At 37.0% G+C, this 21,337-nt stretch overlaps 1 protein-coding gene across 3 annotated transcripts in view; it reads right to left on the reverse strand.

Annotated features, from left to right (window-relative positions):
* The window catches only part of Pect (phosphoethanolamine cytidylyltransferase), a 79,281-nt gene that overhangs the window by 12,684 nt on the left and 45,260 nt on the right, over window positions 1–21,337 (reverse strand). For all 3 annotated transcript variants that reach the window (XR_010949436.1, XM_067765145.1, XM_067765146.1), the window contains exons 2-4: window positions 7,134–7,384; window positions 1,702–1,768; window positions 1,500–1,612 (exon numbers count right to left, since the gene is read on the reverse strand). Coding sequence is in view for 2 of the 3 variants with exons in the window: in XM_067765145.1 (XP_067621246.1) it covers window positions 1,500–1,612; window positions 1,702–1,768; window positions 7,134–7,384 (431 nt within the window). In the remaining variant the exon portion in view is untranslated. The remainder of the gene's footprint in view (window positions 1–1,499; window positions 1,613–1,701; window positions 1,769–7,133; window positions 7,385–21,337) is intronic.

Raw genomic sequence — 21,337 nt, forward strand, 5'->3', positions numbered from 1 at the left:
CCAAAATTGCCCAAAGCCCGCTAATAGCCCGAATCTTCATCTTTACAACCAAAACTTTATAGATTTGGATTTCAAATAAGAGCGAAAAAGGGGCCGTACATAAAAACAGCAATTAAAAATAAAATATATGATTTATTCGAACTTTTTATTCGTTTATTTCCTTCCATTTATTCGAATTCCTTTCCTTATTATTCGAATAGTGCGTACCGAACTATTCGAATAGTAGAATCAAAAATTCTGTACTTGTACATATGAGCATGCACATGTATGTATACGTATGTACATATATTTATGTATGTATAGATGCATATGTGCGTATATTTTTGTTGTTTTTTTTTTTTTTGTTGCTTTGTTAGTATTCATTTTTTTAGTTATATTTACGCAACCGAAGTTGTGCTTGAAAAAAAAATTTTAATTACTCTCAATACCCAACCGAGAGCGTTTCCCCAGCCAATTTACATGTTTATCATTCCTGAAAAAGCTTTCAAAATACGTGCCTTCAAGCTACAAAACTTCCCGTCGATTGAAAAATGATTAAATCAAGCAATGGAATGTTAATGGAATTTGTAGCGTTTGTATGCTGAACAAAAAAACAAAAACAAGAAGGCAAAAACTCAGCAACTTTTAATTACGATATGTGAATACGAGGATTGCTATTTATATTTTGAGCCTTGGCAACACTAATTGTTTACCGACGCCATCTGACGTTTTCAATTGAAAGTTTGACGTTTTTAAGCATAACATCTCTTCAGAAAATTTTGACATTTGAGCACAACGTGTAATGTTAGCAGTAACTTAAAAATTGTATCTCAGCGAAAAAATAGAATTAACTCGTGAAAATTTTCGTGCGATGACTTTTTATGACTTCCGACGTGGATTATCAAGACAGGAGTGCTTTGAACAACTTACTTCCACTTTTGGTGATGAAGCCCCATCCTTTGCCACTGTGAAACGCTGGTATAACGAATTCCATCGTGGCCGCCGTTCGCTCAGGGACAACAGTCGTGAAGGTCGCCCAAAATCAGTTGTTGTGCAACAAAACATTGACGCTGTGCGCGAACTTATATTGCAAGATCGTCATACGACTTATCGTGAGATTGAGGCATCCCTGGGCATTAGTATGACGAGCATCAATAAGATATCGCATGAACATTTAGCTGTGAAACAAATTTGTTCGCGTTGGATCCCGCATAATTTGACAAAAGCTCAATCCTAAATACCTCAATCGGAGTGGAAAAAGTGCTACGAAAATTGGTTTGAACGCATGCAAAAGTGTATTGATTATCATGGAGAATACTTCGAAAAACAATAAAGCCATTTTCGACAATAAATTACTGCCGTTTCATTATTAGGCTCAAAATATAAATAGCAAGCCTCGTATTCAACTGCACGGCACCAATTTACTATGTACATAGAAATGTAGATATGCATGTAACATTGATAAGCAAATGGCAATACTAAATATAATGCACGTCGAAAAACCAACAACAAATAATTACCTTCTTTTTCAATGGCATATTCTGCTGTCCCCTGATGGAAATGATTGCGCGTCAGTAGCAACATACGCCCCACCAAATCTGTTGTAGAAACACCAGCCGTACGTTTCACTTCTCTGGTGAAGAAAATATACGTAAAAATTAATAAATCTCAATTTTGTAACGAAATATTTAAAAACCAATTAAAATTTCTTCTTTTACATACTTGTAACGGTTGGCTGATTTAACGAGGTGATATGTATCCACACCTTCAGCAGTCATTGTGATGTCATCTATAAAGCACACACAAACAAATTGATAAGTTTTTTGAATAGTTTGAAATTATTATATAGTTATTATCAGGGACCTCGACAGTTTAAGAGCAACAAAAAAAAAATTTGACGGCACTGAAAATCCGGCCATAATTTTTACAGTAGTGAGGAGGGAAGATGTTTGGTACTATTTTTCTAACTATTTACTACATTAGTAATGTAATGTGTGGAGAGAGTACGGAGAAAAGCCAACCAAGGCATATCTCCACATTGGAAAATAAAAGAAAAGAGAAGTGAAAACAGAAAAAAATAGGAAGAACAAGTAAAGGTGTCTAAGTTCGGGTGTAACCGAACATTATATACTCAGCGTGGCTCTAGAAATGTTTTGTAATGCTTGATCGGAATAGGGGCGTGACACCGCCCATTAAAAAAATGTCTCCTAATTTCCTCTTACAATAAAACTTGATAAGTAAAATATCATTGATTCAAAACTATTTTTTTTTTTAAGTTATAGCTTATTATTCTAGTCTATGACCCTTTTAAATTTGTTTTATATCTACGCTGCCGTGGTCTTTAACCAATCCCGTCCATTTTTAATAGAAATATTTTCCACTGTAGGGAAAATTTATGTACCCAATTTTATTACGATCCGTTAATTTTTCTTCGAGTTATGGCTCCCGAAACATAGAAAACTGCTTAGTCATAAAAGGGGCGGTGCCACGCCCATATTTTTAAATTTGAAGTTTTTCCTATTTATTGTTATAAATCCACTTGGGAAATGAAATACCATTGATATAAAGCTCTTTTTTGCAAAGATATAGCTTATTTTATTCGTCAACCCTTTTAAAAATCTTTTATATAAAAGTGGGCGTGGTACTTAACCGATTTCGTTAATTTTTCTTCAAAGGATTCCTTATAGTAAAAGGCAACCTCTCTGCTGAATTTTGTTACGATAGGTTTAACGATTTTTGATTTATGATTAATAATATTTGTAAAATTGATTTTATCACAAGTGGGCGGTGCTACGCCCATTTTAAAAAATGTTTTCAAATTTTTATCAAGAGTCTCAATATCAGTCCACGTGTCAAATTTCAACATTCTAGGTGTATTATTTACTAAATCAGCAGGTTTTTTGTATTTTCCAAAATATTATATATATAAAAAGTGGGCGTGGTTATCATCCGATTTTGGTTATTTTCAATACCAATCTATTCTGGGCCCAGATAAGCTCGTGTATCAAATTTGGTGAAGATATCTAAATATTTACTCAAGTTATCGTGTTAAAGGACAGACGGACAGACGGACATGGCTCAATCAAATTTTTTTTCCACACTGATGGTTTTGATATATAGAAGTCTATATCTATCTCGATTCCTTTATACCTGTACAACCAACCGTTATGAGTGTGCAAAGCACGCTGAGTATAAAAAGTAAAGGTAATTTGGGCGAAATCAAAAAGTAAAGAGAACAAGATGAGGATGGAGTGAGAGTGAGAGTAAAATTAAGAATAAGGGTAATAGTTTCAGACAAAGAAGTTAAAAGAGGTTAACAGAAAGATTAGAAACCAGGATAAGTTTAAGAGTAATAGTGAGAGTTAGACTTGGATAAGAGTGAGAGAGGAAGAATAAAAGGGATATTGAAATTGAATAATCTGATTAGAGTGGTCGAAAATTCAAAAGGTAGGGGAAATAAGAGGGGAAGAAGTTTCGACAGAGTAGTCATGTGGAGAGATAGAGAAAGTCAGAACAATGTTTATCCACTTTGATCACACGGTAGGGAAATTTGTGCGCCTACCCACTGTCAGTTTAAGACGCACTCGACATCAGACATCAGAATTAGTTTTAGAGGTATGGTTCCTTCGGCAAAGTTTCTTATTTTGATCCCTAGAATATGATTTTCACAGAGCAATGGGCGATTTTTAGCCTCCCCACAAATCGACCCGGCCTAATACATATTAATATTGACAATTTAAATATTAATAATTGATAATAATTAATTAACTATTAATACATATTGACAATTTAATATAAGTAACTTTTTATAAGTTCTACTTAGTTTTATTAATTTTTATACATTTTTTTTTTTTTTATTGAATAACTTTAGGTTTTGAAAATATATATTTCTATCTTTACATTTACTTTGTTTTATAGTTCTTTCTTAATGAAAAAGTAATTTTTTTAAGTAAATTTTGCATTGAAGAAACACCTAACCTTCTTTTATAAAAAAGTTTTATCTGGCTAGTTCGACCTCCGCGTTCTTAGATATATGAATATAAGTAAATATTGTTATGATTAACTTGAAATCAAATAACCAGAGTCCTTTTTAATTTCGAACTTCACAGTCCACATTTTCTTTTAGCACACTGTGGGGAGTTGGCACTCAATTTTTATACACACTTATGCAATTGTTTTAGTATTTGTGTGGCCGGCTCTGCACTAAAACTTGCATTCACATTCAAACATGCGAATAAACTCATAATTGAATAAACTCATAATTGAATAAACTCAGCATCTGTTTTTACTAGACTCCGTTAGCATGATTGCGATCGAGTGACCGAACAGGTTTTGCGTACGATTGTATTGATCAAACGAAGGCAAGCGGAGAATAAAATCAAAGCACTAGAATTAGTATCGTTTAGTTCGGCAAACAAACCGAATCGTAAGCAATGTTTATATATATGTTTATATGTATGTTTATATGTAGGTTGTCGCCATGACGTAAGGTCAGAAAAATCATGCAAATATTCAGACACATGGAGTTTTCATATTTGCCTTTTCATTCCGATGAATGTAATCGCTGTTGAGGCAAACAGTGTTGCCAGGTTAGCTTTTTCGAGGCTAGATTTAGCCTTTTTATACCTTTCATGAAAATGAAATGGTATATTAATTTCGTCACGAAACCGAAAATTGTAAGTCCTTAAAGGAAAATAGATAGACCCACCATTAAGTATACCGAAATAATCAGGTTGAAGAGCTGAGTTGATTTAGCCATGTCCGTCTGTCCGTCTGTCTGTTTGTATGCAAACTAGTCCCTCAATTTTTGAGATATCTTGATAAAATTTGGTGAGCGGGTGTATTTGGGTGTCCGATTAGACATTTGTCGGAACCGACCGGATCGGACCACTATAGCATAATCCTCCATACAACCGATTTTTCAGAAAGAGAATTTTTGTAATATCTTACCCAATTTGACAGATTGAAGTTTCAAACTTCACCATATACTTTCGTATATTGCACATATTGTTGCCTGAAAAAATTTATGAGATGGGTCGTATATATAGTATATATCCCCCACAACCGATTGTTCAGATAAGGAACTTTTTGTAATTACTGCCCTATTTTAAGAGCTAGAGGCTTTAAATTTCAACGAATGCTTACGTATATAGCATATATTGTTGTCTGAAAAAATCATAGAGATCGGTTGTATATATAGTATATATCTCATACAACCGATTGTTCAGATAAGAAACTTTTCGCAATTTCTACCCCATTTTAACAGCTATAAGCTTCAAATTTCACTGATTGCTTACGTATATAGCATATATTGTTGTCTGAAAAAATCATAGAGATCGGTTGTATATATAGTATATATCTCATACAACCGATTGTTCAGATAAGAAACTTTTCGCAATTTCTACCCCATTTTAACAGTTATAAGCTTCAAATTCCACCGATTGCTTACGTATATAGCATATATTGTTGTCTGAAAAAATCATAGAGATCGGTGGTATATATATTATATACCCCATATAAACTCTAATTTTTACCCCCTTTTTACGGCTAAAAGCTTCAAAATTCATCAAATTTCATCAAATAGTTACGTTTACGTCATATATTGTTGAAATACGTGATTCGTAGTCATAGGTTTTACATGCAGACCACAAAAAACCTGAAACTTTGCATCCTCACACAAAGTACCTGCCTGTTTTTTATTTTATATTTATCTTAAAAATCGTTAAGGTATGTAGATCTGTTCACTATATATTTCTTATCTTACACATCCGATTATTCGGAGATTAAGAACGGGATAAGATTATTGTTCAGCCCCATTCATGAAAGGTATGAAGTCTTCGGCACAGCCGAAGACAGTCCCGTTCTTACTTGTTTTTTTTGCCTTTAGCCTCGAAATTTTGTGTTTAGCTTCGTGACTTTTTTCTAGCCTTTTTACTCCGAATGTATTTTTAAAAATTTCTAAAATAAAATAATTTCAATAGTTCCTGTGAACAACTAATACCTAATAATATGAGTTCTCTACAAAAGATTAATTCTTTTTCTGCTGAAAATTCGTTGAAAATTTCAAAGCCAGATGTATTTTCTTACTTTGAAAAAGAGAAGTATAGTTATTCTTCAAGTCAAATAGCATTAATAGAGCTGCAGTGGCGAAAACTTATAACTATACAATGGAAAAATGTACACTCCACCATGGAATTTTGGTCGGAAGTCCGAGAACATAAAAATGCATTAAACGGACCTCCTTTTTTAGAACTTGTCGAATTCATATTTAGTTTTTTAGTATTTAGTTAGTATTTAGTTTTCAGAGGCATGAAAATTCTGAAAATTAAATTAAGGAACAAACTAAAAATTAAAATGCTTAATGCGCTGCTTAATATTAGATGCTCGTTAAAACGCTTATCTAAATGTTGTAATGACTTTGAAATTACCGATGATCTCATATCTATGGTAAATAGCCAAACTTTATACCCAGACATAAGCTCTTCTGATTCTTCAGACGGGGAAATTTTATTTAAATAATTAGTTTGTAATATTTTTTTTATGTATATACACATATGCAATCATTTAAAGTAATTCCATGTGCTAGTCAAAGAAAATGTGCCTGATATGTTTTGAAACAGTAAGTTATGCTTAAGTTATGTTTATAAGTTTTTATTTACAAATGTATAAACTAAAATATAAAAAAAATTTAATGAATTAACCAAAAAATGTTTGGCCTTTTTTTAGCTTCTTTTTTTTCTAAATTAAGCCTTTTCTAACCTTTTTTTTTTGCCAATCTAGCTTCTTTTTTTTGCATCACCTGGCAACACTGGAGGCAAACGAGCAAACGCCTGAATTGTTTATATTTACGCATGCAATAAGTTGGTTGATTTTAAATCAATGTCGATTATGTTCGTTTAAGCAACTTGGATCATTGAACACGATCATGTTGGCGAAGGTAATCGAACGTTGTTGAGTTCGATTTTTGCTGTTCTCTGGCTCCGACACGAATACCTCCCTCACCGCGAGTATATTCTAAACCCATTAAGAAGTTCGCACTTCTGCGATTCCACTACACTCTTCTTAAACATGATAGCATAATTCACTATATTAGATTTTAGTTTTTGTTTTTGGTCCCTGATAATTATTTAAATAGGATATCTATTGTTACTCACCACCATGCACACAAAAATCACAGTTATATTCGTCGAGTACCTCAAGTGTTGTCACATAGGGAGCACCTAACACTACCTCATCCACCCATTTGATACCCTTAACCATTTTAACGCGCTCTTCCTCTGTAAAGACTGGTGGTCCTTTGTGTTTTGTGATCTCTTCGTCGGTATGGATGCCAACAATGACTTTATCACCAAGTGCTTTGGCTTGTCGCAGTGAATTGGCATGACCAAAATGTACCATATCATAACTGAAAGAGATAAAGTAAGAGATACAATGAAGATCATTTAAGTTACAAGTATAATTAGTTAAATCGCGTTTAAGCAGTAATCTAATTTTTATATTCGTATGAAAGACATTTATTTTTCATCCGGAATAAAGAATAGGATAATTTTTTTATATGAAATCGTATTGTAACGAATTTTGAGAAATTCCGCTTATTTGAAACCTTCTGCTAACGTTCGATCGCTGAACTGTCGAATAAATAACTCCAATATTCTGAATTGCAAAATGGTCTTTATTAACCTACTTTGGGAGTAGTACAATAATACTTCACTTCACAACTCATAGTGTGTTTAAATCAAACTGATTTATCATTCCTCAGCTTGCGCTGCTTTTATACTCTCTGTTGTTCGTCCGCATATTTCTACTAAGGTCTAGACGTTTCGCCTTCCTAGAACTGTTTTATCTCCTGCTTGGTAATTGAGCTATATGCGCGTGTATGTGTGAGTAACAACTTCGGCTGATGATTACATGTGTGTGAGTGAGTTATCTCTTCGTCGCCTTCTATGGATGTGTATAAATGATGATTGATGTGTTCATGTACACAAGTGTAGCTTGCTTTAATGTTTTCGTTGTTGTGCCTTTATTTACTAACAGCTTAGTGATGCTAAAATTCGCCACAGTATATATTTTAAATTTTCTTGTCACGGTGATTGTGGTTGAACACCTTCGAAACGGCTCGATCAATTCTCATGAAATTTTGTGAATATGTTTGAGAATCGGATCTTATCCATTTTCCATGCCCCAAAATGGTAAGGGTGGTCCACCCCTTAACTTTTTTAGACAAAGTTTTTGGTTTCTATTTTTTTATGAAACAGCATTCAAAAATACCCTTTGGGCCTGGGACTGGAACTAGGACTGGGAATAAGGGATGGAGAAGAATAAAATGAAGAAGAACGCGTCTGAGAAAGAGATAGAGTTAGACGAAGACAGAGATAGATGGAGCGGGGGAGGAAGAATAAGAGGAGGGCTAGAGAGAAAAAAGAATGGAAGGGACGAAGAAGGAGAAAAAGACAGAGAGGGGAGTGAATAAAAATATGCAGAATAAAGGGATAAAGGAGGAGGGGAAAAAGGGGGAGGGAGAGAAAGAGGTAAAAACTTCTTAAAATTTATGCAGATAGACTAAAGTTAGGGCAGAGCAACGTCTGTGGGGTCTGCTAGCTATTATAGAAATTTTAGTCTTCAAGACTTGCTATTTTTGTAAAATGCATATTTTACAAGTTATTTTGTTTTTATTAGTCGTTACACCATATACCAGGGATAAAAGGTAACGAAAAGGCCGATAAGTTGACAAAGGAGGGCGCAAAGCAACGAAGGACGTCCCAATCCGTTTGGGAAAAATCAAAAGGAGGCAGGAGTTGCATATGATCCATCAAGCAGGAAAGGAGTGGACAAAAGCGTGGGGCTGCAAGATCATGTGCAAAGCCTACGATATTAGACTCACAAAGTGGCTCATATTTCTAAAAAGAGAAGACTTAAGCCTCACAATGGACATACTAACTGGGCACTGCCTCCTGGCGTCACATGTTTATAAGTTAGGCCTCATCAGTAACAGCAGGTGTAGGAAGTGCGAGCTGCAAGAAGAAACAGCTGAATACTTTCTGTGTTTAAGTCCTGCGCTCGCCAGGTCAAGGCTCCAACTATTAGGCGCGGCATAGTTGCCTGAGCTCGAGGCAGCAATTAAGCCTAGAAAACTTCTAGTATTTGCCAAGAAGCCCGAGTTATTTTATAACGTAAGTGTTGCCACCTGATTGGGGTTCTTCCGTTTGGTCGTCAAACCAATTCTGGTAACACTATAGACACATTCAGTCTATGTGGTCTTTATTGAACGGCTAGTTCAACCTAACCATACCTAAAACGTTCAGCCGACTATTTCAAAAGTCATCACAGTTTATCATCACCACACCCCAAACATTGAAGGTTGGAGGTTTTATTGCATCAAGCCATCACTGCCCTTTGAAGCTTTTTATTTATAGCGCATTTTCTACTTTTTCGTTATTTTTACTTTCTTTATATTAGGTGCGTTTTCATATTTGTCCTCACATTTCGGTGCAAAATTGTGGAATCCTGTAATAGATTTTTGAGAACTTTCCATGGAGCTAGTCTTCTAACTTGGAGCATACTGCAGAACAACATGATGAAAAAAAACTAACGCTAGGTGATGCCGGGATTGTGAAATTTGAAATTTCGTTATTGAGTTTTACCGATAACCCATGGGCCTCAAACTTTGGACAGAGCAAGCGCGCTGTCATCTGGCGTATCAGAGCATCGGCCGGTAATGCAGTGCAATATTCACAATAATGCCATAGTACAAATAGATTTCTTTGTGTGCTCAGAATCGTTTATTTTTAGCAAATTATTTTAGTAAAATATAGCTAAACAAAAGCGCTACGACCAAAATTGCCCAAAGCTCGCTAATAGCCCGAATCTCATCTTTACAACCAAAACTTTATTTCTAGATTTGATTCCAAATAAGAGCGAAAAAGGGACCCGTACATAAAAACAGCAATTAGAAATAATATATATATATGTACGAGAGCATCTAATCATTAGTGTGAAAGCTTCTAGCAACCCCTTGATGACTGGAAATTGCTTTTACAAAAACAAATACAAAAACCCTTTCACAAAATTGCTTCCAAAAACAGTTCTGAATTTAAAATTATAAATTAGCCCGATCATATAATCTCTTGCCAAATTAAAAAAGATTGCAATGTAGTATATCTGTTCGCATGTCGTATGATTATCGAGAGTTCAAAAATTGCTCATTCTTTGGTGTCAACAACCGCACCGTTTTGTCAGTGGGCCGTTAAAATTTTGTTTTGGTCTTAGATCAAGTGTGCATCGTTCAGTCGACGGTTGTTTATTGGACTTTGTACTCGCCCATATTTTGCATTTTGTGAATTTGTTTATTTTTAATTATTTTTGTTGCAAAGTATGTATGTATGTATGTATGTTTGCTAGAATATGCGATACGAAACAAAAATGCACCACATAATGTGCGATAAGCACGAGTCAAAAGCAATGTTTGTATTTTTGTTTTGGGGTGTGCCATCGTCACGGGTAGGACATTTGTACACAGTAGTTGTTTTTTTTTTTTTGGAAGCGAGCTTGGTAAAACCGCTTCAACTAGCTAAACAGTTTCATCATGACGAAACCATACATGTGGTGGAAGTTTATCAGCTAATTGGTACTTTTTTGGGCTGCTTTGACATTTCTACTTCTGGTGCAGTACGTTTTTGAACTACTAAACCAGAGAATTCCAAAAACAAAATAAAAGGAATGCGCGTGTTTGTGTGTATGTATGTCACCCTGCCGCCACGCTGTTATTAGCTGTGTTTGTTTTTACATCTATAGACGTTTACGCTTGAACTTTATATGGACCGATAAGCGTCAAACTTTAAATACACCTCTGAAATTGCTGCGCATAAAATTTGTACTACTAAATTTCAATACGCATTATACTCAGATGTAACTGAAATATGTGTCTATGAATCACCTCTTAAAATGGTGCGTGTCCACAATTCATCCTAACTGATTCAGCTATATGTTATAACTATGGCCATCAGAGGGTTGTGTCTCTGCTTTTCGGTACACCCTGTGCTTTAGCTAGTTATCTAACCACTGCCGCTAGATGGGTCTCCTAAGCATTATCTAAGCGAGCATATGCGTTTTTTTACCCGCAAACGTAAACGTATACGCGTGTAAAAAACACCGTTTTTTTTTTATCTGCACATTCGTATGAACATTGCATTTGCTCGTTCACAATAGTGCCCTTTTTTAACACGCTTATATTAGCTTCACTTTTATGTATGCTTGTTTGTAACATCTAGCCTGTAACATCTAGGCTAAATAACTCGCTACAAAGGAGTTGTGCTTAATAGTGGAGACACGAACCTCTGTGACACTGCGTGTTTTTTTAGTTTTTTATAGCCAGCTGTACTTGTACACAGGGTATTATAACTTTGATTGGATAACGGTTGGTTGGACAGGTATAAAGGAATCGAATCAGCAGTATCGAAAAAAAATTTGATTGAGCAATGTCCGTCCGTCCGTCCGTCTGTCCGTTAACACGATGACTTGAGTAAATATTGAGATATCTTCACCAAATTTGGTACACGAGCTTTTCTGGACCCAGAATAGATTGGTATTGAAAATGAGCGAAATAGGATGATAACCACGCCCACTTTTTATATATATAACATTTTGGAAAACACAAAAAACCTGATTAGAAAATAATACACCTAGCATGTTGAAATTTGACATGTGAACTGATATTGAGACTCTTGATAAAAATTATAAAAAAAAATTTAAAATGGGCGTGGCACCGCCCACTTGTGATAAAATCAATTTTACAAATATTATTCAAATATTAAATCAAAAATTGTTAAACCTATCGTACCAAAATTCGGCAGAGAGGTTGCCTTTACTATAAGGAATGCTTTGAAGAAAAATTAACGAAATCGGTTAAGGACCTTGCCCACTTTTATATAAATGATTTTTAAAAGGGTCGTGGACGAATAAAATAACCTATATATTTGCAAAAAAGAGTTTTATATCAATGGTATTTCATTACCCAAGTGGATTTATAACAATAAATAGGAAAAACTTCAAATTTAAAAGAATGGGCGTGGCACCGCCTCTTTTACGACTAAGCAATTTTCTGTTTCGGCAGCCATAATTCGAAGAAAAATTAACGGATGCTAATAAAATTGGGTACACAAATTTTCCCCACAGCAGGAAATATTTCTGGAAAAAATGGACGAGATCGGTTAAAGACCACGCCCATTTTTATATAAAAGATTTTTAAAAGGTCGTACGAAATTAACAAGCCATAAGAGCTTTGTATCAATAGAATTTTACTTTCTAAATTGAATTATAACATTAAATTGGAAAACACTAAACTTTTTGAAAATGGGTGTGGCACCGCCCTTTGATGACTAAGCAATTTCCAATATTTCGGGAGCCATGACTCGAAGAACAATTTACATATCGTAACAAAATTGGGTGCACATATTTTCCTTAAAGCAGGAAATATTTCTAGTAAAAATAGATAAGATTGGTTAAGGACCAGGCCCACTTTTATATAAATGACTTTAAAAAGTGTCGTAGGCAAAAATAATAAGTTAAATCTTAGCGAAAATAGTTTTGTACCAATCGTATTTTGTGCCATTATAGCAAGAAATGGGAAAAAATTCAAATCTTGGAAAATGGGCGTGGCACTTCCCCTTTCTTACAATCCATTTCCCAACGTTTCTGGAGCCATAACTCGACGAAAAATTTGGTGCGCATGTATGCATTTTAACAGCAAATATTTTCATACGGTTAAATCGCCTTCTTTTATATAAAAGATTTTGTAAAAGTGCGTAAATGCAGGTGATAAGCTATTTCTCGTAAAAGTTGGAAATTTTCGTTAATAACCCTTTTTTTGTAGTAACGCTTTTTAGTACAATGGCACTTGTGTGTTTGTGTTTATTGTTCTGTTATATCTTTTTTTAAAATAAACAGTAGGAAAATGCCCATATCTGAAGGAAAACTGCATTATTACCCGCTCAAGGTCATTGGTGTTGGCCTCTGTATCCTTTTTGCTTCTTTTGAACGACAATTAGTTCAGAATAGAACCATATGTATATGTATTATTGCGCAGCCTTGTAACACTATTAAGCTCACAAAACAAACAACAACAGCATTTCAAGTGTACAGATGGGTATGTTCGTTTTCACCCAAACTTAGACTTCCTTACTTGTTTTAAACTATATTTATGTTACAATTTTTGTTGTTATATCGGTCTACTGATTTGTAAGATCGCGGGTTCGAATAGAGCTCAAGGCCTAACAATAATTATTTTATCATTATTGTTATGATACATTTTTTCTTAATTGAAAAAATTTTTAATTAGAATAGAAGAAAGAAAAAATTTAGACAACTACCAAAGCTCGTTGTATAGATCCATTTCGGGAACTGCTAAATTCCTTCATCGGCAACGTTTAGGCGCCGCTGCTATAACCATTCAGCCATCACAGCGGTTCATTATTCCTAATTCTATTCTGGTTCTTGCCAATTGATATTCACAATTAAACAAGTCCAATTTTCACATTCATTCTGCAACAGATGTCGCAGTGTTGTGAATATCAATTGGCAAGAACCAGAATAGAAGTAGGAATAATGAAGACAAACAAAAAACCGCTGTGATGACTGAATGGTTATAGCAGCGGCGCCTTAACGTTGCGGATGAAGGAATTTAGCAGTTCCCGAAATGAATCTATACAACGAGCTTTGGCAGTTGTCTAAATTTTTTCTTTCTTCTATTCTAATTTAATAATTTTTTCAATTAAGAAAAAATTTATCATATAACAATAATAATGATAAAATAATTATTGTTAGGCCTTGCGCTCGATTCGAACCCGCGTATATTTATGTTATTTGGTAGCGATTTCATTGTGAATTCCTACAAGTAAAAAATCCTTCTGTTCCTCCATTGCCCGACCGACCTATCAAATAAGGCTGAAAGGGAGATTGGCTGTCACGAATGGCCAGAGAATGGGAGAAAGGTTTGTTTGTTCGTTCGCGTGCAATACATAAATAGGCTTTCGATATAATCTTCACCAGAGTCCGGTAATGTGCGCTCCACCTTTATATATTTGTTACTCATAAACATTTTTACAGTGGTTATGTTAAAATTTGATTGTCAAAGTTCAACAAGATTATGTCTTTGTTTAAAGAGAATTTTTTCGTTTCATTTGGAATATTGATATAAAGGAATTACTTAAAAAAAATGTTATTCTTTTTATTTTTAAAATTTAGTTAATACAGAAAGTATGTGCAGCCAGTTAAGCAAAAATAAATAAAAAATGCAATATTCGTTCGCAAGTGTTTGCAAAAACACTATTGAGCTAATGATTTAAAAAGTGGAACAGCCACTTAACAGGTGATCGAGGCGATTTACTATTGTGAACGTTTTATCAAACATTCGCCACTTGTATGAGTTCACAATGCTTATGCCCAACAGTAATTGCTTAAGCTCGTCCGTACGAGCAAATTAGCGTCTATAATGTCGTTCTCTTTCGACTGTCTGCAAATATTTTCATTTTTCTGAAAAGTAAATATTTTTGTATTGTTATTTTTTCCTTTGTTTTTTTTTTCTGTCATGTTTGTCAAAAGTTCCATTTGACTTTTAATGTGAATATTTGAAGCTCTTTTCAACGTATTATTTACTATAGCACTGATTCTAAACTTTAAAACGCTACACAACCCTAGAAATCTGGTTGGTTTTCTTTTTTATGGCGCCTACAACTCAAATCGCTTATATCAACTAGGTAAATTAATTCTTATTGTTGCTTTCCATGTGATTTCATAACCTACCCAGCGTTCCTTTGGGAATTGTTCGCAATAGATTACAAATAATGAATTTATTCCCATCCGTGACAGGTACTTTGCAAAAATAGGAATATATTTTGATTTTTTCCTATAACTGTAATAGTTGAGTGTTAAAGTACGTGCACACTAAGCGGCGGTACACTTTTTAACACGCTTATATGTATTAGCTTCACTTGTATATATCCTGTTTGTAACACTCTAGGCAAGGCGCGCAAAGGAGAGTTAGACCCATCTGCCGGCAATTATTGAAGGCTAGTGGCAGTGGTTAAATAACTCAGTACAAAACGAGTTGTGCTTAATAGCGGTGACACGAACCTCTGTGCTACCGTGCTATCAACATCAAATATCTAAGTGGATTCTAGATACTAAAACGGCACCATATTTGCGTGTTTTTTAGTTTTTTTAAACTATATTTATTACTTCCTTTATATTAGGTCGATTGAATGTTTGTCCGCTTTTCATACAAATCTTGCAATCGATTTTTAAGTAACTTCTCATTGAGCTACAAACGTGGTTAGAACACCGTGACAATGCAACAAAGGGAAAAAATCCGTTAGGTGGCGCACGGATCGAAATAATTAGATAAGAATTTGAAAATTTTCAAAACAGCTTTCAATTTTAAGTAACTTCTCGATGAGCTAGATACTTGAAATTTCAAACTTAATTCAAAGGTCGATGACAGTCGATGACACGATACAAAAAGATTAGCTAGGGGGCGCACGGATTGAGATATTTAGAAAAATCGTACGAAAAGGAGGGAATTTTGGGATTGACCTTTATGTAAGTTCTCATTTAGCTACAACTGTAAAACTTCACAGATAGGATAAGATGCCGAAAAAATTTGAGAAACGGATAAAATAAAAATAAATTTAAAAAATGTTGAGCACTTCCTTTATATAAATGGACAAAAATCAGCGAAAAATGTTTTCTTATATAAAGACATATTCTTGCTAAACTTTGATTTTTAAATTTTGACATAGAAATTGCAAAAATATTTATGAGAAGTAGAAATATAAAGGTGGAACGCAATTGATTGACTAATAATATCTCCTTTCATACCAACTATCCAATCCATAGCGGAATGATACAAAATGACAGCATGGTGACGTACCTACAAACATAAATAAAAATTCCATGTACTTTGTTTTTGTAAATTCCATGGACAAATGTCAAAATCGTACTGCACCGGAAATTGATGTATCAAATCAAATAAAAAAAGTTTATAATCAGTTGTTCCATGCTGTCACCTTGTATCGTTGCGCCATGATCCAATCCAAGTAATTCTCATAAATATTTTTGCAATTTCTATGTCATTCATTTAAAAATCAAAGTTTAGCAAGAATATGTCTTCATATAAGGAGATATTGTTCGCTGATTTTTGTCCATTTATATAAAGCAAGTGCTTAAATTGTTTTTATTTTATTTTTATTATTTGCCTATTGGAACAACATTGACAGTTGCGTCGTTTTGCCGCGTAGTATAATTCCGCTATGTGTGTCCTTAGCTTTAATCGTTTCAACTTTCTTATAGTGTTTTCTTTTCCACATGAACATGTTACCCTGAAATATGTCGACATTACAAAAGAACAGCACTTAAAACAAGTAAGAACGGGACTATCTTCGGCTGTGCCGAAGACTTCACACCTTTCATGAATGGGGCTGAACAATGATCTCATCCCATTGGCAATATCAAAATAATGGGCTGTATAAGATGTGAAATATGTATATAGTGAACAGATGTACATATCTAAGCGATTCCTAAGATAAATATAAAACAAAAAATAGGTAGGTACTTTGTGTGAGGATGCAAAGTTTCACGTTTTTTGTGGTCTGCATGAAATAGCTTTAACCATGAATCACTTATCTCAACAATATATGCCGTAAACGTAAGTATTTGACGAAATGACAGTTTATATGGGTTACATACTATATATACCACCGATCTCTATAATTATTTAGACAACAATATATGCTATTGTGACGTATTATGATCACTAAGCGATACTACCATCACTAAGCCGCTACTAAGCAGTATGTACGTAAACAAATCAATCATCATGTACACATATACATACAAGGTAGCAGAAAGATACTCACAAACGCATGTCATAATCAGCCGAAGTAGTATTCACATATACACATGCATCTAATATCTAATCTAATATATATTATAAATGGGAAAGTTTGGATGTTAAGATGTTTGGATGTTTGGATGTTTGGATGTTTAGATGTTTGGATGTTTGGATGTTTGGATGTTTGGATGTTTGGATGTTTGGATGTTTGTCCAGACGTTTGTCTTTGTGACTCAATAACGCAAGAACGGCTGGACCGATTTGGATGAAATTTTGCACACATATAGCCAATAGTCTAGAAGGATCTACTAGCTATATATTTTTCAAAAGGGGCGTGGTCCCCGCCCCCTAGGAACAGTTATAATTTAATTATTATATTTTTTCGTCTTTGCGTCTGAATCACGCCGGAATGGCTACACGGATTTTGATGAAATTTGGGACACAGACAGTAGTCTACTAGCGAAATTTTTTTCGAACATGGAAAGAGGGGTGGGGGTCCCACGACCCTTCGAGAAATTATTTTTCATAATTTTTACACATTATAACTTTACGTATACTGCCTTCACCAATATCACAGACTCAAGGGGTCAAATAAATCGAGGGCTTACAAAGTAAGCAGTGACACCCTCCGCCCGCCTCCCTTTATCTCCCCCTCTGGTGTAAAATCCATAAATTGTTATAACTCAATCTAAATTTTCTCCTAAATCAATAGTTTTTGGTATCTGGTACATACAGAACGAGATCTAGACAATTTTGGAGGAACGATCAGTGGTCCTCTCCTCTACTCTCGCCATCCGCCCTCCATCAATTGTTTTTATTAGCACGCTTTTATTAGCTTTACCTGTATGTTTCTATCTAACTTTTTATTCGCTCCAATGCGCCTGCTGCCTTATTAACATGGTTTTATAATTAGCTTCACCTTATTTGTAATCCCGTAAGGGTCATATCGAGACCCTTCCGGTATCATTTCTGGATGGTTTTCGGGATCGGTCCGGGATTACGCCGGGGTAATTTCGGGACTTTTTCGGGACTATTTCGGGATCATTTTGGGACCCTTCCGGGATCATTTCTGTATAGTTTACGGGATCCGTCCGGGATCCCGTCGGGGTTATTTTGGAACATTTTCGGGACTATTCCGGAATCATTTCGGGACTATTTCGCGCTCATTTGGGGACCCTTCCGGCATCATTTCTGGATGGTTTTCGGGATCCGTGCGGGATCTCGTCGGGGTCATATGGGGACTTTTTCGGGATCATTTGAGGGCTCTTCCGGCATCATTTCTGGATGGTTTTCGTGATCCGTCCGGGATATCGTCGGGGTCATTTGGGGACTTTTTCGGGATCATTTGGGGGCTCTTCCGACATCATTTCTGGATGGTTTTCGGGATCCGTCCGGGATCTCGTCGGGGTCATTTGGGGACTTTTTCGGGATCATTTTGGGGCTCATCCGGCATCATTTCTGGATGGTTTTCGGGATCCGTCCGGGATCCCGTCGGGGTCATTTCGGGACTTTTTCGCGACTAATACGGGATCATTTGGGAACCCTTTCGGCATCATTTCTGGATGGTTTTCGGGATCCGTCCGGGATCCCATTAGGGTAATTTCGGGACTATTAGGGGATCATTTGGGAACCTTTCAGGCATCATTTCTGGATAATTTTCGGGATCCGTCCGGGATGCCGACGAGATCATTTGGGGACTATTTCGGGATCATTTGGGATACCTACCGGCATCATTTCTGGATGGTTTTTGGGATTCGTCCGGGATCCCATCGTGGTCGTTTCGGGACTTTTTTTCGACTAATACGGGATCATTTGCGGACCCTTTCGGCATCATTTCTGGATAGTTGTCCGGATCCCGTCACGGTCATTTCGGGACTATTAGGGGATCATTTGAGGACCTTTCCGGCATCATTTCTGTATTGTTTTCGGAATCCTTTCGGGATCCCGTCAGGGTTATTTTGGGACTTTTTTGGGGCTAATACGGGATCATTTGGGGATCCTCTAGGGGTCGTTTCGTGACTTTTTCTGTTTTATTTCGGGATCATTTGGGGACCCTTCCGGCATAATTTCTTGATGGTTTGCCGGATCCATCAGGGTCATTTCGGGACCATTTTGGGATCATTTGGGGACCCTTCCGAGATCATTTCTGGATCCGTCCGGGATGCCGTAGGAGCCATTTCGGGATTTTTTGTTACTTTTCCGGGATAGTTTTTGGACCCTTCCGGGATCATTTCTGGATCTGTGCGGGATCCCATCTGGGTCATTTCCGGACTATTTCGGGATCATTTTGGGATCCTTCCGGAATCATTTCTGTATGGTTTTCGCGTTCCGTCGTTGATTCCCTCAGAGCCATTTCGGAAACTTTTCTGGAGTATGTCGGGGTCATTTGGGGACTTTTTCGGGATCATTTGGGGCTCTTCCGGCATCATTTCTGGATGGCTTTCGGAATCCGTGCGGGATCTCGTCGGGGTCATTTGGGGACTTTTTCGGGATCATTTGGGGGCTCTTCCGGCATCATTTCTGGATGGTTTTCGGGATCCGTCCGGGATATCGTCGGGGTCATTTGGGGACTTTTTCGGGATCATTTGGGGGCTCTTCCGGCATCATTTCTGGATGGTTTTTGGGATCCGTCCGGGATCCCATCAGGGTAATTTCGGGACTATTAGGGGATCATTTGTGGACCTTTCCGGCATCATTTCTGGATAATTTTCGGTATCCGTCCGGGATGCCGACGAGGTCATTTCGGGATTATTTCGGCCTCATTTGGGATACCTACCGGCATCATTTCTGGATGGTTTTTGGGATTCGTCCGGGATCCCGTCGGGGTCATTTCGGGACTTTTTCTCGACTAATACGGGATCATTTGCGGACCCTTTCGGCATAATTTCTGGATAGTTGTCGGGATCCGTTCGGGATCCCGTCACGGTCATTTCGGAGCTATTAGGGGATCATTTGAGGACCTTTCCGGCATCAATTTTGGATAGTTTTTGGAATCCTTTCGGGATCCCGTCAGGGTCATTTCGGGGCTTTTTCGGAATCATTTCAGGATTCGTCCGGGAACCCGTCAGGGTAATTTCTGGACTTTTCCGAGACTATTTCGGGATCATTTTGGGACCTTCCCAAGATCACTTCTGGATGGATTTCGGGATTTTTCCGGGATGCCCTCAGGGTCATTTTGGGACTATTAGGTGAGCATTTGAGGACCGTTCCGGCATCACTTCTGGATGGTTTTCGGTATCCGTTCAGATTCCCGTCGGAATAATTGCGGGACTTTTTCGGGATCATTGGGGTCCCTTCCAAAATCATTTCTGGATGGTTTTTGGGATTCGTCCGGCATCCCGTCGGGGTCATTTCGGGACTTTTTCTCGACTAATACGGGATCATTTGCGGGCCCTTTCGGTATCATTTCTGGATAGTTGTCGGGATCCTTTCGGGATCCCGTCAGGGTCTTTTCGGAACTATTGGGAGATCATTTGAGGACCTTTCCGGCATCATTTCTGGTTAGTTTTCGGGATCCTTTCCGGGTCCCATCAGGGTCATTTCGGGACTTTTTCGGCATCATTTAAGATTGGTTTTCAGGATTCGTCCGGTATCCGTCAGGGTAACTTCTGGACTTTTCCCAGACTATTTCGGGATAATTTTGGGACCCTCCCAAGATCATTTCTGGATGGATTTCGGGATCTGTCCGGGATGCCGTCAGGGTCATTTTGGGACTATTAGGTGATCATTTGAGGACCTTTTCGGCATCACTTCTGGATGGTTTTCGGTATCCGCTCAGGATCCCGTCGGAATTATTGCGGGACTTTTTCGGGATCATTTGGCGTCCCTTCCGGCATCATTTCTGGCTGGTTTTTGGTATTCGTCCGGCATCCCGTCGGGTTCATTTCGGGACTTTTTCTCGACTAATACGGGATCATTTGCGGGCCCTTTCGGCATCATTTCTAGATAGTTGTCGGGATCCGTTCGGGATCCCGTCAGGGTCTTTTCGGAACTATTAGGTGATCATTTGAGGACATTTCCGGCATCATTTCTGGATAGTTTTCGGGATCCTTTCGGGGTCCAGTCAGGGTCATTTCGGGACTTTTTCGGGATCATTTAGAGATGGCTTTCAGGATTCGTCCGGGAACTCGTCAGGGTAATTTCTGAACTTTTCCGAGACTATTTCGGGATAATTTTGGGACCTTCCCAAGATCATTTCTGGATGGATTTTGGGATCAGTCCGGGATGCTGTCAGGGTCATTTTGGTATTAGGTGATCATTTGAGGACCTTTCCGGCATCACTTCTGGATGGTTATCGGTATCCGATCAGGATCCCCTCGGAATCATTGCGGGACTTTTTCGGGATCATTTGGGGTCCCTCCCAAGATCATTTCTGGATGGATTTCGGGATCTGTCCGGGATCCCGTCAGGGTCATTTAGGGGTGCGTTCGAGATCCCGTCAGGGTCATTTCGGGACTTCTTCGGGAATATATCGGG

Source organism: Eurosta solidaginis, chromosome 2 (genome assembly GCF_040869045.1).
Source record: "Eurosta solidaginis isolate ZX-2024a chromosome 2, ASM4086904v1, whole genome shotgun sequence".
NCBI classification, from domain to species: Eukaryota; Metazoa; Arthropoda; class Insecta; order Diptera; family Tephritidae; genus Eurosta; species Eurosta solidaginis.